Source organism: Aplidium turbinatum, chromosome 11 (assembly GCF_918807975.1).
Source record: "Aplidium turbinatum chromosome 11, kaAplTurb1.1, whole genome shotgun sequence".
In the NCBI taxonomy this organism is placed as follows: domain Eukaryota; kingdom Metazoa; phylum Chordata; class Ascidiacea; order Aplousobranchia; family Polyclinidae; genus Aplidium; species Aplidium turbinatum.
The window spans coordinates 14047188-14065198 of NC_137482.1; the positions used below are offsets into that span (position 1 = coordinate 14047188).

The 18011-nt window shown below is 37.3% G+C and overlaps 1 protein-coding gene across 1 annotated transcript; it reads right to left on the reverse strand.

Annotated features, from left to right (window-relative positions):
* Window positions 1-500: 500 nt before the first annotated feature.
* On the reverse strand, window positions 501-17369 carry LOC145779240 (syntaxin-1A-like). Its single transcript, XM_082590781.1, has 9 exons — window positions 17217-17369; window positions 14028-14108; window positions 12986-13085; window positions 9979-10130; window positions 9171-9365; window positions 8718-8855; window positions 6928-7038; window positions 4751-4847; window positions 501-4221 (listed from the first exon to the last, which is right to left on the reverse strand). Exons 1-8 carry the CDS (start codon window positions 17244-17246, stop codon window positions 4767-4769), a joined length of 888 nt encoding a protein of 295 aa, XP_082446907.1. The 5' UTR covers window positions 17247-17369; the 3' UTR covers window positions 501-4221; window positions 4751-4766.
* Window positions 17370-18011: the final 642 nt, after the last annotated feature.

Here is an 18011-nt window from a genome sequence, read left to right on the forward strand (position 1 = left end):
ATCTCACCAGTGAATGAAAACTTAATTATGACATCACAAAGTTAGAAGAATGGAATTCGCATTTCTAATACAGTAGGTAAACTAAAAACTCGCTGGATCAAAATACTCTCGGATTGTAAGATCGGATTTGCATAATCGCAGTGCTTCAAAGTAAGTCATGCGTTACGACCTCAGCAAACTTGTAAGGCACTGCGAAGTGACGTTGCCAACAAAATTGCCACAATAGCCTATCTGCCACAGAGCTTGTATACTTGTATAGTCACCGTCTTCTTGTATTTCTTTGAAGTGAAACATGCCCAAAAAATGCTTTGCAATCCTCTTCTTGTAACTGCCCCGATTTACTCTGAGCGCCCCCCAATCGCCCACTTTACAGCCAGCGCCCCCTTCATGGTCGCAAACGCCCCCAGGGGGGCGCTGGCGCCCACTTTGGGAATCACTGTCTTAGATGCTTGTTTTAATTCTATTACGAAACACTTGTCACTATAACAAAACAGCAACGATAAAGATATTAAAATAATTTACATTTTCACAAAGACAAATCAAGATTAAAATGAAACGAGACATACGCAGCTGTGCATCCGAAAAAGACATTGCGAAGAAGAGAGCCACTTTTTCAGTAAACGACCAAATCAGGCTCCAAACGTCGAACTGCGCCGGCACAAAAACATCAACCACATCAAACCGCCACGGTTACGTCATCATTGCAAGACGTTGCAGAATATTGACACAAAAACTTGAAAGATGGAAATATTAAGAGTAAAAAATACTTAATTTAATTGTGATAAAAGACGTAGATGGGTGAAATTTTTTTGAGCCTACATATTTGAAGAGTTCTGCGATGATGAGTTTTCCACAAAATTCCAACTTTCGAGCAGATCAAGCGGTGAATAAATGAAGAACTTAATCTCATGCAAAAATGCAAGGGCTCCTCAAATCTACGATGCTTGTCATTTTGCAGATTAATCGCAAGTATCTGGCTCTTTTCTTAGTGATGTTATTAGAATATACCACTCAAAAATTCGATTTTCATCAAAATGATTGCAACGAACAAATCAACGGAAATGTAATAAGCTGATGATGGAAAATCGAAGAAACCCGATAAGAAAGCAGCTTTCTTCGTTGAACGTCTTCGAAAAAGAATATCGATTGAGTTTCATCGATTATTATCAGAAACCAATAATTAATCAGTGAAAAAGAAAACTAGGATTTAGACCTCGAGCATGTCTCTTCCAAAGGCCAGGAAACGATGTTACGAACTGTAAACGTATAAACGGCGTAAAATAACAAACAATTGGATCTGTCATATGATCGCATGGACTAGTAAGTATTAACCTGAGGGTCAAAAGCCATATGCGGATGAATGTACAGTTCCAATCGGTGTGAATGAAACTCCTTTCACAATCATACGTGAAACGTCCAAGTTGAATTTACATGATTTTAGTGTATAATCGATGAAAAGAAAAAAGGTAATAATTGGTCGTTCAGTGAATGCCCTACTACTTTTGCATCACTTCTACGTTCTAATTGTGAAAATCGATTCAAAACTGTGGCTTCACTATTTCTCCAGCCAGCAAAAGTTGCTCTTTTTGTTGTTTTAACGCCAGGCGACGTTGAAACAATATAAAAGGAAACTTTTCTGGCTCGGTTAAATCATCTGTGCTGTCATTACCAATGACAAAAAAGCACTGGTTCCAGCAAAACAAAAGGTGATAATAGTGATATAATTTCGACATTACAAGAGAAAACAAAGAAATATTAAGTTATAAATTTTATATTGCGCTCTACATTGCCGTTACATGAGTTGCAAAATTTTGCGTTTGCCTCGTAAAATCAATACAGGTACATGGTACAATCAAAACATAAGGTCGAATATGCATGATGTGACAGTGCGCAGGCATTGATGACATGTTTCAGAGAATGCCAGCAGCACTTGAACAGTTTGACAGAACAACTAGGGAAGCATTTGATTGGACAAGTCTAAACTGTTCAAAAATATAAAGTGCGGTTTGAACATTAATACAAGGCATTTCAAAAGTGCTTGTAGCGCATGTAGGCAAAGCCTAAAATAAGGCTTATTTTTCACTACAGAAACTGTATTTAGAGTTAGCTAATTACGCTTTTGTGACGTCAGTAACTAATGCTCATGATGAAATGTTTCTAATTATTGATACCGGGTGGCACATACCTTATTTAGTGCTTAGTATATGAATCTAAACCGTGTAGCAACGAAGCGATATAAATCGACCACACCGAAGTAAAGTGCGTTGCTGAAGTACGACAGCTGCAGAAAATGCAGGAAGTTAGGAACTTTGCGGATGTGACATGATGTGACTAAGGAGCAGTCCATGCTTTTGCTACAAAAACGATAGAAAAGTATGAAAGCAATACTACGCAAGGCATGGTCGATGCGCTTGTTGAGCCTAAACGAACGAAAAAAAAATCATGTTGCGTGTCATTGCTACTCACGCAGAAAGTAATGCACTTTTGTTAAGGTAACTACTGCCTTAAACTAAATATTGGATTTGCTGTTTTTATCTCTTGGGGTAACATGGCTACCTAGAGGTACGGCCTGATTTGCTTCATTCTGCAGACTTTTGCAGAATTTGCCAAATTTTGGTAATTGTCTGAATAAAATAAAAAAATAAAAAATTTAACGTCTTTTTATTGTCTTCCTAAGGTGACAAATTGCGTTGTAACATCGCCAGGCTTTGAAAAACAAAGACAATTTCAGTCAGACTGTCAGCCGCTTTTTTACTGCTTTTCCAAAGCAACAAAAAAGATTTTATTTCATTACGAGTAGGTAAAGGTCCCATACTCAGATACTGAGCTTTGGGGAATGAGAAGATAAGGTTCTCATTATACTAAGCCTTCGGCACTAAGGAGAGTAGGGTGGCCAGTTCCTTTCTCTCGGCCGCCTTTACTTCAGCAACTACGCCCACCCAATTTATTACACCCTGGGTAGAGGTGAGCGGTATTTTTCATCAACCAGCTGAAGCCGGGAGTCGAACCAGGTTTGCATAATTGGAAAGCCAACGCCTTATCCGTTGCGCCATCCCACCGCCTCATTACGAGTAGGCCGAAGCAAAAACTAAAAAAGTCTTAGAAAAATTAAGTCAGTAAATAGCAGGAGCGGTAGACTAAATGTGACAAATCAAACCACACCTCCAGGTAGCCATGGTGTAAATTATTCTACGCATAACGTTTCGTACGAACCGTTAAATGAGCTCGTCATGATAGCTCAAAACTTTGATTCATCTAACTTTGATCAAGACGACATCAACCAAACCGGCATTGATAAAGCGTGACTGCAATCACAGATTGGCCAAAATAAGAATAACCTAGCACAGGGTCGACGACCTTCGATTTGAAAGAGCCACTTGGACCAAACTGAAGTATGGTCAGAGCCACAAAAGCTGAATATGAAGCAAAAGTACATTGATCTACGGTTGGATATTAAAATACAGTTCACAATATTTTCAAAACAATACCTTTTTAAAATAACATATTGTGTCTGGTAAGAGGCACAGGATTATTGTGACAACAAATTTTATAAAACGTCCATTTTTTATTCACATTAGCCAATAACCTTTTTTGTAAATGAGCTCAGCACCTTGATATGAGCCAGAGAAGCGGGACGAAAGTCACGTTGGTTGTGTTACAACCGCGGGTGCCGAACTTTGACCTCGCAGCTGATCAATGGACATTTGAAATCAAAATAATTCCATCAAGTTTCAGCCACTGTGAATGCCATAAAAGTTTTCACGTGACTACAAAAAACGTTCAGTCCTTTCTCAAGGCCATTGAATATAAACTAATCACTTCTACTTTTTGTAAGCAGGTTATTGAAGGCGAAATCAGATAAATGTATGTTAATAAAAATATGCAAGGCAACATGGAGTAATAAGAAAATCGGGAAAAAATAACATACTGAAGAAGCATTTTGCATGGAACATTGACAATGTGATGCCCTCGAATAGACGTCGGGCTCGGAATAATTATGCGGTTCTCGTTGAAAACCAGATGAAAATGGTGTTTGAACTAACAGCCATATCACGTTGATAAAAGCGAAAAATTACATCAAAAACCTATTGCTAAGCTCCAGTGCGCTCAACTGTCATCCATTCCGCAATGAGTTGCAACAGTGTTTGGAAAATACTGACAATTGATGAATCTGGTTGCTTCGATTCCGCTGCTTGTTTTTGATTAAAAGAAAAAGAATCTCTGAAAAGACAACGAGGTACAGTCAGCATCAGCAAGCAGCAATTTAAATAGTTGCATCAAATAGTTCGAAGTTTCAACGTGCGACAAGAATCAATACAACAATATCAATAATAAGGTTGGCACAGCCAGAAGAGTAGTCATTTTTACATCGTTTCAACGTGGCAAAAATGGCACATTTTGTTAAAAAGCAGAAAAGTCATTGGATGTCACTGAGTGGAATTTTTATTAATTCTCACAACACTAATACGATTCGAAAGAAAATATTTGATCATATTGATTATTAAATTGGATGATTGTAGTTTTCTGCATTCCTAAATGCGGAATCTATACCATATGTTGTCACTCCTAGCTCGCAAAATCGGTCCCTTTTTCACATAAGGTCGGAGTCAGCAGATGTTAAATCAATGCAAATAAGAGCAATTTTGCAAGCTGAGTTCTCACATCATCCAACTTAAACGAATCGTTCGGTCTTGTCACTTTTCAATGTAACAAGCACACTAAAAAGCAATAAAATAAAAAAAATACTTACACAAAACACAGAAGGTTTACAATCCGACCGACAGGCCAATTATAAGAGCAATAATTGCGAGAGCAATAAGACAGATTATGATGATAATGATTTTCTTCTGCAAAATAAAAAAGCAATCTTAAAATACACGTAAAACATGCCTTCCTTTCAACTTTAACATAGCAAGCATAAAGATTTATATAACTAAAGTTGAAAGTAACGAAAAATTTAATTTGAACATTTCATTGAACAATCAACTTAAATGTCTATCAGAAACAGACTGCAGCAGTCGCAAACAAAAGTGCTCAATGCTCACAGGAAAGCCAATGTACAGTAGTAATAGTGTACAGAAAAGTTCTGCACTACTTGGTTCTTGCGATAGCAGTCATAATTGAAAAACCCTTATTCAAATAGAATTGTATATGTATACAACGGAATGTCACTAGCCTATGCAACTATCACCAACTCTTAAGCACAAACGCTAACATGTTTTATTAAAGTTGATACAAGTTTAAGATATTGCAATCGTCTGTTGTTCAAGACATGGGGGGACTTAAATAGACAAACAGTAAGCTGGCATCCTGTCCAAGAAATAGTAACACTCGTTTGGATAACTACTATATGAACCTTGAAAGGTCCTGCTCCTCGCACACATCAAGTAAATGTGCCTTTGCTTAATCCTGGTGACCAGGCTAGCAAACCAGTCTCTTTTAAATTGGTTCAACATCTGTAGATCGTTGAATCAATGTATGTACAGTAAATAAAACCTGGTTTGCTGGCTGGAAATAAAACTGTTTTGATTAAAATCATCCTGCAAGTCTATGATTGCTTCAAACCTATGAAGTTAGCTGAGCACTGCAAGCTTTGCTGCCTGTTCTATTGAAATTTTCCAAACTAGAGAATGTATCACAAAATTGCTGGCCTCATAAATCTTGTTTATTGAAAGTTGGACAAACTTTTTTGGGGGTTAACCGGGCTGTTTTGATACGGTACCTTAGTGCGTACACAAAAGAAACTAAAATCCTCGTAAGTAATGTCTTTCGGCAAGTAACGCTAACTTTGCGATGCTTAGAAAGCATAAGCAAAAACCAACCTAGCAGAGGGACGAGGGAAATTAGCTGCAACACAAACTTCAGTATTCGGTGCTGGTAAACTGCAAGATATGATTTAGATAAATGGATCCAGAACTCTGAAAAATGCTGCCTTCAGCAATCGGTTGGAACCAGTTTGCAAACTATTTGCAACTGGATGGGGTTCCGTTTTTTTTGCTTTGCATCGGTGTTATTACTAAATGAAACAAAAACGCAGACGCACAAAAGCGCTAGAATGGCAAATGTGTAAATTTTACAAGGAGCAACCAATAACCTTCATGTGTTTTCTTCTTCACATTGAGCAAAGCCTTGTCTACTGAAGCATGACGCATTGACGCTTTTAGGCAAGTACACGAGTTTCAGTTCATAAAAACCTTTATCAAGTTTCGCATGACAAGATGTCGATCAGTGACATTAATTACAAACATTCAATTGAATGTTACTTTACTAATCAATAATCATCTATGCTCTACTCTACAACATAAATCATAATACTCAACTCAAGAAACTTTTAGAGCGTCATCAAATGTGACGAATTCTCTTTCACAGAAGACGTAATCTCATGACGTAATCTCTTTCACAGAAGACGGAAACTCATGCGAAACGTGGCGAATGCAGGAGAATCAAAATTTGATGTGGGGACATATTTGATTTGTACAGGGAACAACACAGACTGACAGTGAAATTTGAAAACACACATGACACACAAACGACACGTATACGTACACACAGACAGAAAGAGAATTAGACAGTCACCAGGCCTCGAAATAGTAACCAGTTTTGTCTCGGACAACAAAACAAAAGCGGGACTACTTTCTAGCCAAATTCGGAACAGAAAGTGGTGCCTAAGCTCATGCTGATGTCACAGTGATGTCACATTTGTCATGCCTCCCTTACCCTTCTTGCTTTGCTTTGGTATTTGACAGCCTTTTTCGTGTCTGACACTGCGCTCCCTACGTAGTCCACCGAGTGGTCGACATTATGTTCTATCCTATCGACGATTTCACCCTTTCGAATCGATTAAATAAATCTTCATGAAAAGGGGCATCAGATCTAGTTAGATCGGACAAGCTTTCAGGGTAAGTGAAACGGTCCGGACACAGTTACCTTGCGCGCTTGGCTTTGGTATTTTACAGCTTTTTTGGTTTCATCTTTGGCAGTTTCGATGTAACTGGCGGCATTTGTTACATTGTATTCGATCTGGTTAACCATTTCTCCCTGAACAAGAAAAGGAACACAAGAGTTAAAAATATGCTATTGCAAACAAAGAAAAAAAAAGAGTCAAAATATCCAAATGCATCATAATATTTTTTACTACAGTCCACAAGTAGAATTTACATTTCAGGTTGAGAATATAGGCTACATTATACAATCGACAGAAATTAACGAAGCAATCAGATAATGCAAACATGAGTAGTGGTAGAATGAAAAAATAGATGTAAGCCTCGCAGTGGCCTCGTCTCTGACATACACAGTGTTATAAATTTAACATAAACAATAAAAACATGTAGTAATGCTAAACGCTAGCACAGAATTGAACATCTATTATTCTATAGGTGCAATTTAGTATCTCGTGTTTGTGGTACAACGGGTACATTAAATCCAACTTTGAGCAGGTATTCGCTTAAGCTGTGTTTTTACAAAAAACACATGCAACAGATAAAAGAAATCTGCTAATAAAATTACTCAACTGCTTGCATAAAGCCCGAATACCAAGTGTTGAAGCAATTTACAACACACCCTGGATAACCACAGTTTTGCGGTGCCAGTACTGTATTCCTCTTTTACAGTGGCATCGAATCGTCAAATACAGACTTAATGACTAATATTCCTTAGAATCTGAGTCAGGTCAAATATTTCTTGTTTGTGAGAAAACTTTGTAGACTTGAATCAGCTTTTAAGTGTCGATGCACCTCACTTCAATACTAGCTGAGTGATATGGTGAAGATTGTGGAGGGACAGTTGACATCAAATGCGCTTAATTGACCAATAATATTAATTAATTATTAACCTTTCAAGTTTTGTTTTTACAAAAAACATTGCCCAACTAAAAGCTTAACAAGGTGGACTACTGGGCTACAATCCACATTAGTGCGGCACAACACAACGGACATTACAAAATTAAATTTCATCATTGCAGTACAACTATCACAAGCAAGTTACAACAGATTTGTTACCTGAAAACTTATCCAAGCTAACAAATCCAGCTTTCGCGCTCAGTAGCAGCATTTAAAATACAAAGTACATGTTGAGCATGACAACACATAGTAATTAGTATACAAATTTCACTAACGATGCAGGGGAACATGCAATTACTTTGAATATTATTTGCAAGTTACTATACTTTGAACTGAAGAAAGCTTGCTATGATATGTTAATGTGAAAACAAGGAAGGATATGCAATATGTATATAAAAACAAAATAAATTGAGAAAATCGATTTTTCGGTTAAATGACAGGGTCTGAAAAAATAAAGCATCAAAACATTGGAGGCAGGTGCGGTGTGTGGTCTCAAGCAGCGCATTAGTCCTTTATTAAATTGATTCAACGTCTCCTGATGTTGAATCAATGTAAAAAAAGACTGGCCTGTTGGCTGAAATGTCACAAATAAACGGATGGTTGAGAAACCGAGAGCGACACAGTGAAAAGGGCGTATGCCATAAAGACGTCAAAAAAGCTATTAAAAGAGCAATCATGACATGGACTTGCCAAGTGACTGAGCGATAATAAGAATCACGAAAGGATGTGATTGCATCTCCAAATGTGCTATGGCATGGTACAACTATAGTTCACGTCACCCAAAAAAAGCAATGTCGTCTGAGGCTACGCCATCAGTAAGTAATGTTAGGAAAACTGAGGAAACGGAATGAGTTTTTAATTCATACGAAATCAACAAACCTGTTGTTCCACGAGCATCGCCATGTCCATGAACATGTCGTGTAACTCTCGTATGCTAGTTTCAAGCTTTATGATGTCATTGTGTCGGGCCTCTATATCGTTGAGAGCTTGTTTTGTTTGCTGCGTATCGAGCCTTATCTGGTAAAGAAAGTATTGCAGTTACAACAATGCACTTTGATCCTTGATGACGCGGATATTGGAAAAAATGCGATTGGCAGCGCGAGAATAACAAAATGTCATTCCTAACAAAAGCTGGGCTTTCTATATCGTTTCAAGGCCTAGCGACGTCGAAACGATGCAAAAAGACAACTTTGCAGGCTGGATAGCCTACCCAGCCTTGCCAGCGTTCAACAACGAGATAAAGATTCGGATTCATTCGAGATGAAGACTTCTTTGAAGCAAAAAGGAACAAGAGCCGTTCAACAGTCAGTATGAAACACAACCAGTACCTACCCCACCAGTGAAAATAGCTGCGGTGCTACCATCTTTGCTGTTTTCGAGCATGTCTTCCAGCTCGGCGTCAGTAACTTGCCGACCGGTAATTTCCAGTTGCCGCTGGATTCTCGCCTTGCATCGTTCGCGATATTCCGTCTGAGTCGAGTTGTAATCTGTCATCACCTCAATGAATTTCCGAGTCAAGGTGGAATGCTGAAATCGATCAATACACAGAATAAATACGAAATTATACTTGAGGTAAAACTAGTGCATTAAATCCCATGCATGGCCTTTGTAAAAATGTAATAAAAAAATAGTAAATCTTTTGTAACAAAACAAAAAAAATCGTTGTGTAAAAATAAGACCTAGGGTAAATTTATCATAGTTTAACAACAGCTGGTCTGGGCCATTGGACCAACAATACAAATCAATGACATACGTATCACAGCAAGTGACGTCACGGCCTTTGTTAGAAGTATTTAACACAAATGACCAATACCTTGTTGAATGTCGGTGTTTGGAAACGGTGTGGTCACACAGACGTGTGTACGCTATATAAATGGTACCGCGTCAATCTTACGAGCGGTGAAGCAAACATACAGCAATCGCGCTTGAAGAACAAACAAACTTTGTGTTCATTGAATCCGTAATCGGGTGGGAAGTGGAGCGGGCAGCTGAACACGGCGTCGGTCCATAACTTCAGTTATGGGTGAAAAAATTACATGAATTTTCTTCGAAGAGACTGTATTATGTTGTGTAAAGCCTTAATACAGGGGATAAAAGCGAATTAGTGTGTGTGGGACTTTCCAAGAAAAATTAAACTTACTTGCGTTTTCTGTATCCTTAGTTCAGCAGGAGAAATAGCAGAATTATTGGAGTTCTCTTCTATCGATCTTTCTATGATCTTTAACTTGGTTCGAACTTTGTTAGCATTTTGTTTAATGTCAACCATGCACTCTTCCATTTCTTCCTTCACTCCTGCACACAGACGTCATATAATAATAAATCAATGATATTTTCATGCAATCACATTATGCCGTGACAGTATGGTTAGAGGGTGGCGTGTTTGCAGGTGATATAAACGGGTATACAAGGCTCTCACTAACGTCTTCCCAAGTTAACTCTCTGTTTGTATAAACCTCGCGGATAAGACACCATACTGGCAAGCAGCAACAATATAAACTATTGTCAACCAGGCTCAATATATACCACATCAGGTCAAGTAGGAATGTGCTGACCAGACGGGAAAAACTGTCTAGAAAAATATACTTCAGAGGGGTAAAAACCGTTCCGAGCGGGCACCCCAATCCAATATATAAAAGCAAGATTAAAACCATCAATATCAATGATTGGCAGCAGGTCAGAATTAAGCTTGTAAGATGCGATTCAGCTTGAGGACGAAAAATAAAATCACGCAATCGATCAAGCTAATTATTGTACCACAAGGTGATGCAACATGGGAAACAATTCAAAATCGATTTGAAGTCGGATTGTGACAAAAAGAAACACTTTCGTTTTCAAAGCAAGATAGACGACCAGCAATTTTTTGTAAAATTTGTAACTCTTACTGTAAGCTTACAGCATGTTAAGGCACAGCATATAGAGCATTGAAAACTTTATAGTTTATTAGAGTGATGAATATGAAAATAAAGTTGATCAGTAGTGTATATTCGGAATATTGTACCGTTTTGCGACAATAAAGCGACAAAAAAGACCAACTTTTGTTCGCTAACCAGGTTAGAGTGAAAAATAAAAATAGTGCACAAACATTTTATTCATATGATTCAGTAAGAGCGTGATCCATCACTATCTGACAATGTAAATGAACAGCTACTGTTTAACCACTTAACCAGTCTTAACACACAATATAAAGTTAAAACGCTTGGCTTCACTTTGCATTGTACAGTTTCATGCAAAAAGCTAGAGAATTTACAACCATCGTTAAATAAAGTATTTTACAGACCATTGAGCATCGTTCTTTTTACTGGACAGTGACAAAATATTTTTCTGCTTGATTTCACTCAAACTGTTTACCAAAGACAATTTAAGGCGAGTAAATTATAAGGTACTGTGGATCAATTACGAACTTAGACCTAATTGAACAGGAAAATGAAATACTTTTGAAGATTTAGTATTAAAGAAGCAAAGTAAATTGAGTCACAAACTCATTTAACTGGCAGAACTGCTGATACAATCAGTTGAAAATTTCAAAATTAGCACAACGAAAACCTCGCAAACCATGGAGGGGAAAAACCTCTGTACAGTTTTATTTTGTCCCAAGCCTCATATTGTCAAGCCTCCTTATCATTGTCACCACGAAAGATTCAGATGCGAATTAACCATCACATACTGCTGTGGGTTACTTGAAAGTGAAGAGTATTTGCAAAGAATTAGTACAGCTGAATTGGATAAACCGCAAACTTCATCTACTACACAATTTATGATTATGGCTCGCGCACGATGTTAAGAAGCGCATGGAATTAGAACGATCGTAAAATGGTGGATTAATATCCTCTATGATTCATCGCCCAGGATGCCCATTCCCCTGTTCTCAAGTGGCAAGTAGCATAGTTTCACGGACCGATGAGAAGATATTGGTATTACAAAGAAAAAAATCCCTTTTAACGTCAGAATTTGAAGTATTTAATGCATTCAACAAACACTTTTCTCTTAATTATATAATAAATGACATGTTACAAATAAACAAGCAAACACTTATAGTTCTATATGAATCAGCTAAAAGTATTTAGCGGAGAATTGTTGAAAGCAAAATGAGGCAGATTACTACTGGATAATTCAAGGCAAAACGTTATACAATCACAAACATTTCATGCCATATGAAGCATGTTAGTTCACTAATAATGAAAGTGACGCAAATCACACAGAAATATGAAATGAAACCTTCTTATTACATGCCAAGAGAAGTAAAACAGCATTTTAATAAATCTTTGTAATGGATTTGCCATTATTAAAGAAGAGATCAAGAATTTGCTCAATGTGATATGGTTAATACCAACAAACCAGCAAAGCACATGACGTGCCTGAACCAGCGCGTGCGCACATGCGTGCACATACACACAAACGAAAAAAAAGTAAACAAACGCCTGGGTATAAAACCAAATGACGCTGAATAAAGGTCTTCTTATCTTCAACATGCGAATACGCTTGTCTCGCATTGTGATTCAGGCAATTGAACTACATCCTTCCCGTCAATGAAACAGTTCAAAAGACAGCTGCATCCAACAGGATGATGGAATTTTATTTTTGACATTGTCTGCGAACTGGGCCATTGAACAGAACTATGTAATGTATTGAATGCTATGTGCTAAGTTGGGCATTGATGCACAACAATACATGTTTTTACAGCAACTGGCCTCTTTATTAACATAAAATAAAACTTTTTCAAGTTTAAAGCTAAACTTACAAATTTACCTTTGCAGTAACTGTATAAAAACACTGTGAGCGTTTTATTCACAAAGCCTGGCGAATTATGTATAAATTGAAAAGAGATTAACGAATATAAATTGTAAAATTGCGTTTCCACAAAAATCATGCGGCCGGAAAAAGTTTTCCTAGACAAGTCTTGTCCCATTGCGTAACTGCCTATAAACAAAGTAACATAGTACTGTATATAATAAAGAAAAAATTAACACCCGTATGATATGTGAACTACTAAAACAATAAATATCATCTGGCTTTATTTATTAGAAAAATACAGGCAACTGTAGAATGTAGATCAAAAAGAAAACATCTAAATTAAACAGACGTTTGAAAAATTTTCATAGTTCATTGAGGTGCAAATGTCACAGTTATATAACAACATTTTTTCTTACTATCATCAGATTGAGGGGCAGAAAGGATGTCACTTTGTTTCACCTTGACTGTTTGAACTTTAGTTGCAATAATGTCAACAAATCCTCTCAGCTCTTCAACCTACCAACGAATAGCAACAAAAGTTGTAAAAAAGATGGTCTAACTCTAAGTCTTCTGGGCATCCGTTAAAATAGAAATTTTACTCACAGCACATAAAGTACGGTAACCATACAAATACCTTGCTTACACAAGCAGGCAATACCATAACAAGTTTGTGAAACCTTAACTGATTGTGCAAAACTAATGTCGAGATGAGTAAGGCAAAATGGGATCCACCCAGGTGTAATATTGCTGTGTTTCACAATCCCAATTGATATATAAACAAAATAAATATAATGGAGCTAGGTTTCTGGAATTTTCATTTGCTAGGCTAGTCTTAATGCAAAAAAAAATCATCTGAAAGTAGATTGGATATTGAACTTATTGTCTGTAGATTCTGTAATGAAATCTTACTGTGGAACAACAAAACATGTATAATACATTTACAAAAAAAATATATAACTGTTGCGAAACAGCTAAATTTTGTTGACAATCCACCTTTTAGTATGTAATTGGAAAATTCTTAGTAATAAAATTACAGAAAGGTCTCACTCACTGCGCATGGTGGCAAACTAGATCACATAATACAATGGCACATTTTCATAGCTGTGTCCCAGAAGAACATAATTATCCCCACTTCAAGTTCCATATTTGCTGCAGCCGACACTGATTCAGCATCAGCTTATTGTATTCCACCTTACCCTGGAGGATGGGGTTGTGGTGGTGAAACCTTCACTACGGTATAGGTCAGGTCATTGAAGAGATTTTATTTATATTGTTTAAGCCTTAGCCTACTTCCTTTTTGTTGAGCTTAATTGATGAACTTGTGTAAATGGAAGATATTTACCATAGTTTTAATGGATTTTTACATTCTACAAAGGCATATTGACTTCTATAATGCATGTATAAATAAACAAAAGGAATACTTATGGTGTTGTAACAAACATACAATTCACAGGCTACCTGACTAAAAAATTCTTTCATTACGTCCTGTTGAACTGTTATTTCCACCTGCCCATCATCATCGATCTCCCCATCCATACCCTAAAAAGCATAACAAATTGCTTAAAGTACCGTAAACAATAACAAATAAATAGCCGACTCTAATATTAGTAAAATATGATATTTAGGTCACTTTAACAAAACAGTTAAGTACATAGTACTGTATACAGATAAACTCAGCATAATATAATGCAGTGCTTCCCAAACCTTTTTGCTCGCGACCCCTTTTAATCTCCTAAAATTTTCTGCGACCCCTTTACGATTAAAGGGATAAACAATGCGAAATATACGTTTGTGATATATATTGAAAGGTTTAATTTGAACGAAAACTAAAAGCAAGCTTTCCGTACTCGAAGCCTACTACTTTACTAGGCCTTGTAGCCTGCTGAAAACAAAACCAAACAAAAGTAAACACATTTATTCAGTGTGATGGGTGCGACTGCTCTCTGCGACAAAGCAAGTCTAGCCGTCGCTCGATGTTTGTCAATGCTGGTCTCTAGGAAGCTTCAATGTTATTTACGCTGGAACGGTATTTTATCAACTTTGAAAACACTGACACGCACATATACGTGGAGACAAACGGCAGGAGTGCGGTTACTGCTAAGCCATATAGGCCTAATGGTGAATATTCCGGTCTAACGTTAGGCTAAGCCAAAAAGTGTGATACTTTTTTCCAGAAAATTCAAGCCACAACTTAGATAAAAGATAGATCTGCAAATTTTTCTTGAGATTTAAAAGAGAGGTAATCGGTACTTTGTTTTTGCATGGTCTGTCCCGTTAGCTCAGTGGTTACGCGCCCAGCTTATGATCATGCGGCGCAAGTTCGACTCTCGGGGTGTGCGCTTGAGCAACGCATTTCAGGACTGTTCTCCATTAAATGGCACCTAATGAAAGGAATAATTCCTCGGCAACAATCGGAAAACTTCACTCTGCCAATCTCAGTAACCGGCCCTGTGTCAAGAGCCTCTGCAAGTATGCAAAACTACCAGGAACAACCCATCAAGGCTTTGTCAGTCCGAGGATAAAGATTCAAAACCAACCAACCAAATGGGTTTTGGATCAAATCTAAAAGTATTGTCCAATTCTGGAAGAAAATACTTTTAAGCTCTTTCAACAGTCTTGAGAATGTCGATAGCTAGAGGCTTAATATAACGTTTGATTCCATGCTATTGTTAGCCAAAAAACTTTTCAGTAAATGAGATTATTTCAAACAAATCATTTTCAATGTTTTGTTTCTAGATGTTTAATTTTTTGGTGAACGCTCCAACTTTAGATTTCCATGTAAAAACATAAATGTTTTCTCCTTGGAAGGACAAATTAAATTCGTTCCCTTTTTTCAGGCAAACCTGACAAATGGCATAATTTGAAAAGCCTTTCCAAAAACGTCTTTACAAACACGGTGGACAAAGGCTGCACTTTTTCCGTTAGAAAATTCACGACTTAATTTTTTAACACTAATAACTTGTTAAAGCATTGGCTTTAGTTTTGAAATCCACGTTTACAATGCAGAAAAGAGGATTTTAAACTCCTATTCCATATTTCACTAGGCTATATAAATTTAAAAAATACGGGTAGCCTATTGCAAGCCTTAAAGCAGCCGGCGGCCATGGCCGCTAAGCAGTGCTTGAATGACCGCCCGTGCTACCTCCTCCGTCGGCCAAGTTTGGCCGCCGGTTTCTTCTAGCCAATTATTCAATTTCGCAATAGAATGATCGTGGATTAAATGTCGAAAATATCTAGTATCAAAGAGTGACGCAGAATTAGGTCAGCGAGCCCAGCCTAATGGGCAAAACACGTGTCTATCGCTGAGTTCCTGCTACACTCGACTGCCGAGAAACATAGTCACTACTGTTGTATTGAATATATCCAGCTGCGATCACCAGCGCTGTAAGTCTTGTTTGCAACTACCGATGTTTATTTTAACGAAGTGTTAATTCGAAGTGCTAATTTACATCGGCTGACAATATTGTCGTTTTTACATCGATTCAATGTTGTCGGATATTGAATCGTTGTTAAAAAGGAGAACTAGGTTAGTTAACATCCGTGGGTAAAACACGTGTCTTCATAGTTGAGAACGCTGTGGCTTAGTGACTTCACACCCTCAATGGTGACATCATAACGGAATAAATGGTCAGGTTTTATGAAAGGCGGTATGCAGTTGAAACAATTTACTGAGCTGCGAGCAGTTAAAACAGTTTAGAGTCGTTAGATGGTCCCGCAATACCGGATTACAATCCCAATAAAGCATTTAATGCGTGGTAAGACGATTCCATTGCAAAACGTCGCCCAGACTTCAACAACGCTAAGTGATCATTTTAACATTGTTGCAAGTTTAATGCTATTTACTTGTGCTATCGTTATTGTATTTTGGCCTCCAAGCACGCAGATTTGGCCGCCGAGAAGGAACTCTCGGTAGGCCACGATGGCTGCCAGAAAAAAATACGAGTTTTAAGGCCTGTATTGAGTGCACGACTTTTAATAGTTAATAATTTTCACAGCATTTTGCATATAAGTTATAATATGCAGTGCTTTGCGTAAAATTTGTATACTTTCTGCGACCCCCGAAGTTCGTTACGCGACCCCCACTTTGGGAAGCCCTGATGTAATGGAATCAACTTAACAACCCTTTGCATGTGTGTGTCATGCTCTGCATATCAAAAACGATATTTAATTTATTAATTTTTAAGTAAGCAGCAGTTTTTCAATTTGCAAATAATGAGGATGTGCCTTGCTAGACCCTTCCAGCAAGGAAATGAGATGGAAAACACAGGAAGAATGACAATACTGTATAATTATTAATTAAAATTGTGATGCCTTTGATGGTGCTCATTCATGGTTACATACAGTATATGATTCTTGCAAGTCTTATGAAAATGAAGTAATAAAATGCCACACAGAGATAGCCATTATCAACAATTAACACAGGCAGGCAACAGATTGTAAAACATTGGATTTTGTTATTTAAATCTAACAAATATCCTGCCAAATCAACTAAATTATCAAGCTTCATCAAATCAACCAGAGCAGTTTCTTAACAAAGAGTTTCACATTGTTTGAGATGTATTATTGTGGTATCATAGCTCTTCCAAAGATAGCCAAGATAAAACAAAAAAAAGTTGATACACTAAAGTAAATAAATGTTCAACTCACATCTTTTAACTCCGCTAAACGATCCCTCATTGTTGTATATCAATTATTACTCGACTATAAGAAATCTTTGAACAATTTCGCACAGTCAAAAAATTTCTTATCAAGGTAAATGTTCCTTAATCCATCAAACACCAATAGAAACCTGGCAGACAACCTTCACCTTGAAAAATATGAGTAAACATTAAATTGACACAAATAGCCTACTGCATATCTTGGTGGCCAAACAGTGAAGTATCTGGCCAACACTCCAAAGGACTGATATCCCCTTTGTGCGTATGTCAGTAGCTTAACAAGCTCCATAATGGAATCTGAAAACCAATAGTGATTAGCTTCCTTGTTTTCACATTTATTCAATCCTACCTAATGCTGGGTGAATAGCTACTACTAGGAAAATCCAAACTGGAGAATCCGATGGTGCAAGTATAGAATCCGCCACCCTTGTCAACATGACGTCACAAAACGGACGCAACTACTACATAAAGGGTGAAAAAAGGATGCTTAAAAGCGGCGGAATGAAGGTGATAAAGCGGAATGGATATGGATTTTTTGACAATTTTAATGTCTTTTTACAATAAAAACATTAAACCAACGCCGAGTGTTGAATATAACTACCTAGAATGACATAAAATTTACCAAATTGCATCAATTCAGCTAAAAATTTTCCGAATTAAACTTTAAAAATAAAAATATGAAACGTTTGCAACTAAATGTGTTGTAGCTATCTAATTTCAGCTCGCATTTTAATTTTTACAATAAAAGTAGCCTACCAATCTAACGCAACTGCAAAGAGTATGT

What these genes read in the sequence shown, in the direction of transcription:
- LOC145779240 (XM_082590781.1), bottom strand. Translation starts at nt 17,246, where the DNA reads ATGAGGGATCGTTTAGCGGAGTTAAAAGAT. An exon ending in TGAAAGAATTTTTTAGTCAG is followed by an intron (nt 13,086 to 14,027) that starts GTAGCCTGTGAA and finishes ATTCGTTGGTAG; the next exon opens with GTTGAAGAGCTGAGAGGATT. An exon ending in TAAGGATACAGAAAACGCAA is followed by an intron (nt 9,366 to 9,978) that starts GTAAGTTTAATT and finishes GATCGATTTCAG; the next exon opens with CATTCCACCTTGACTCGGAA.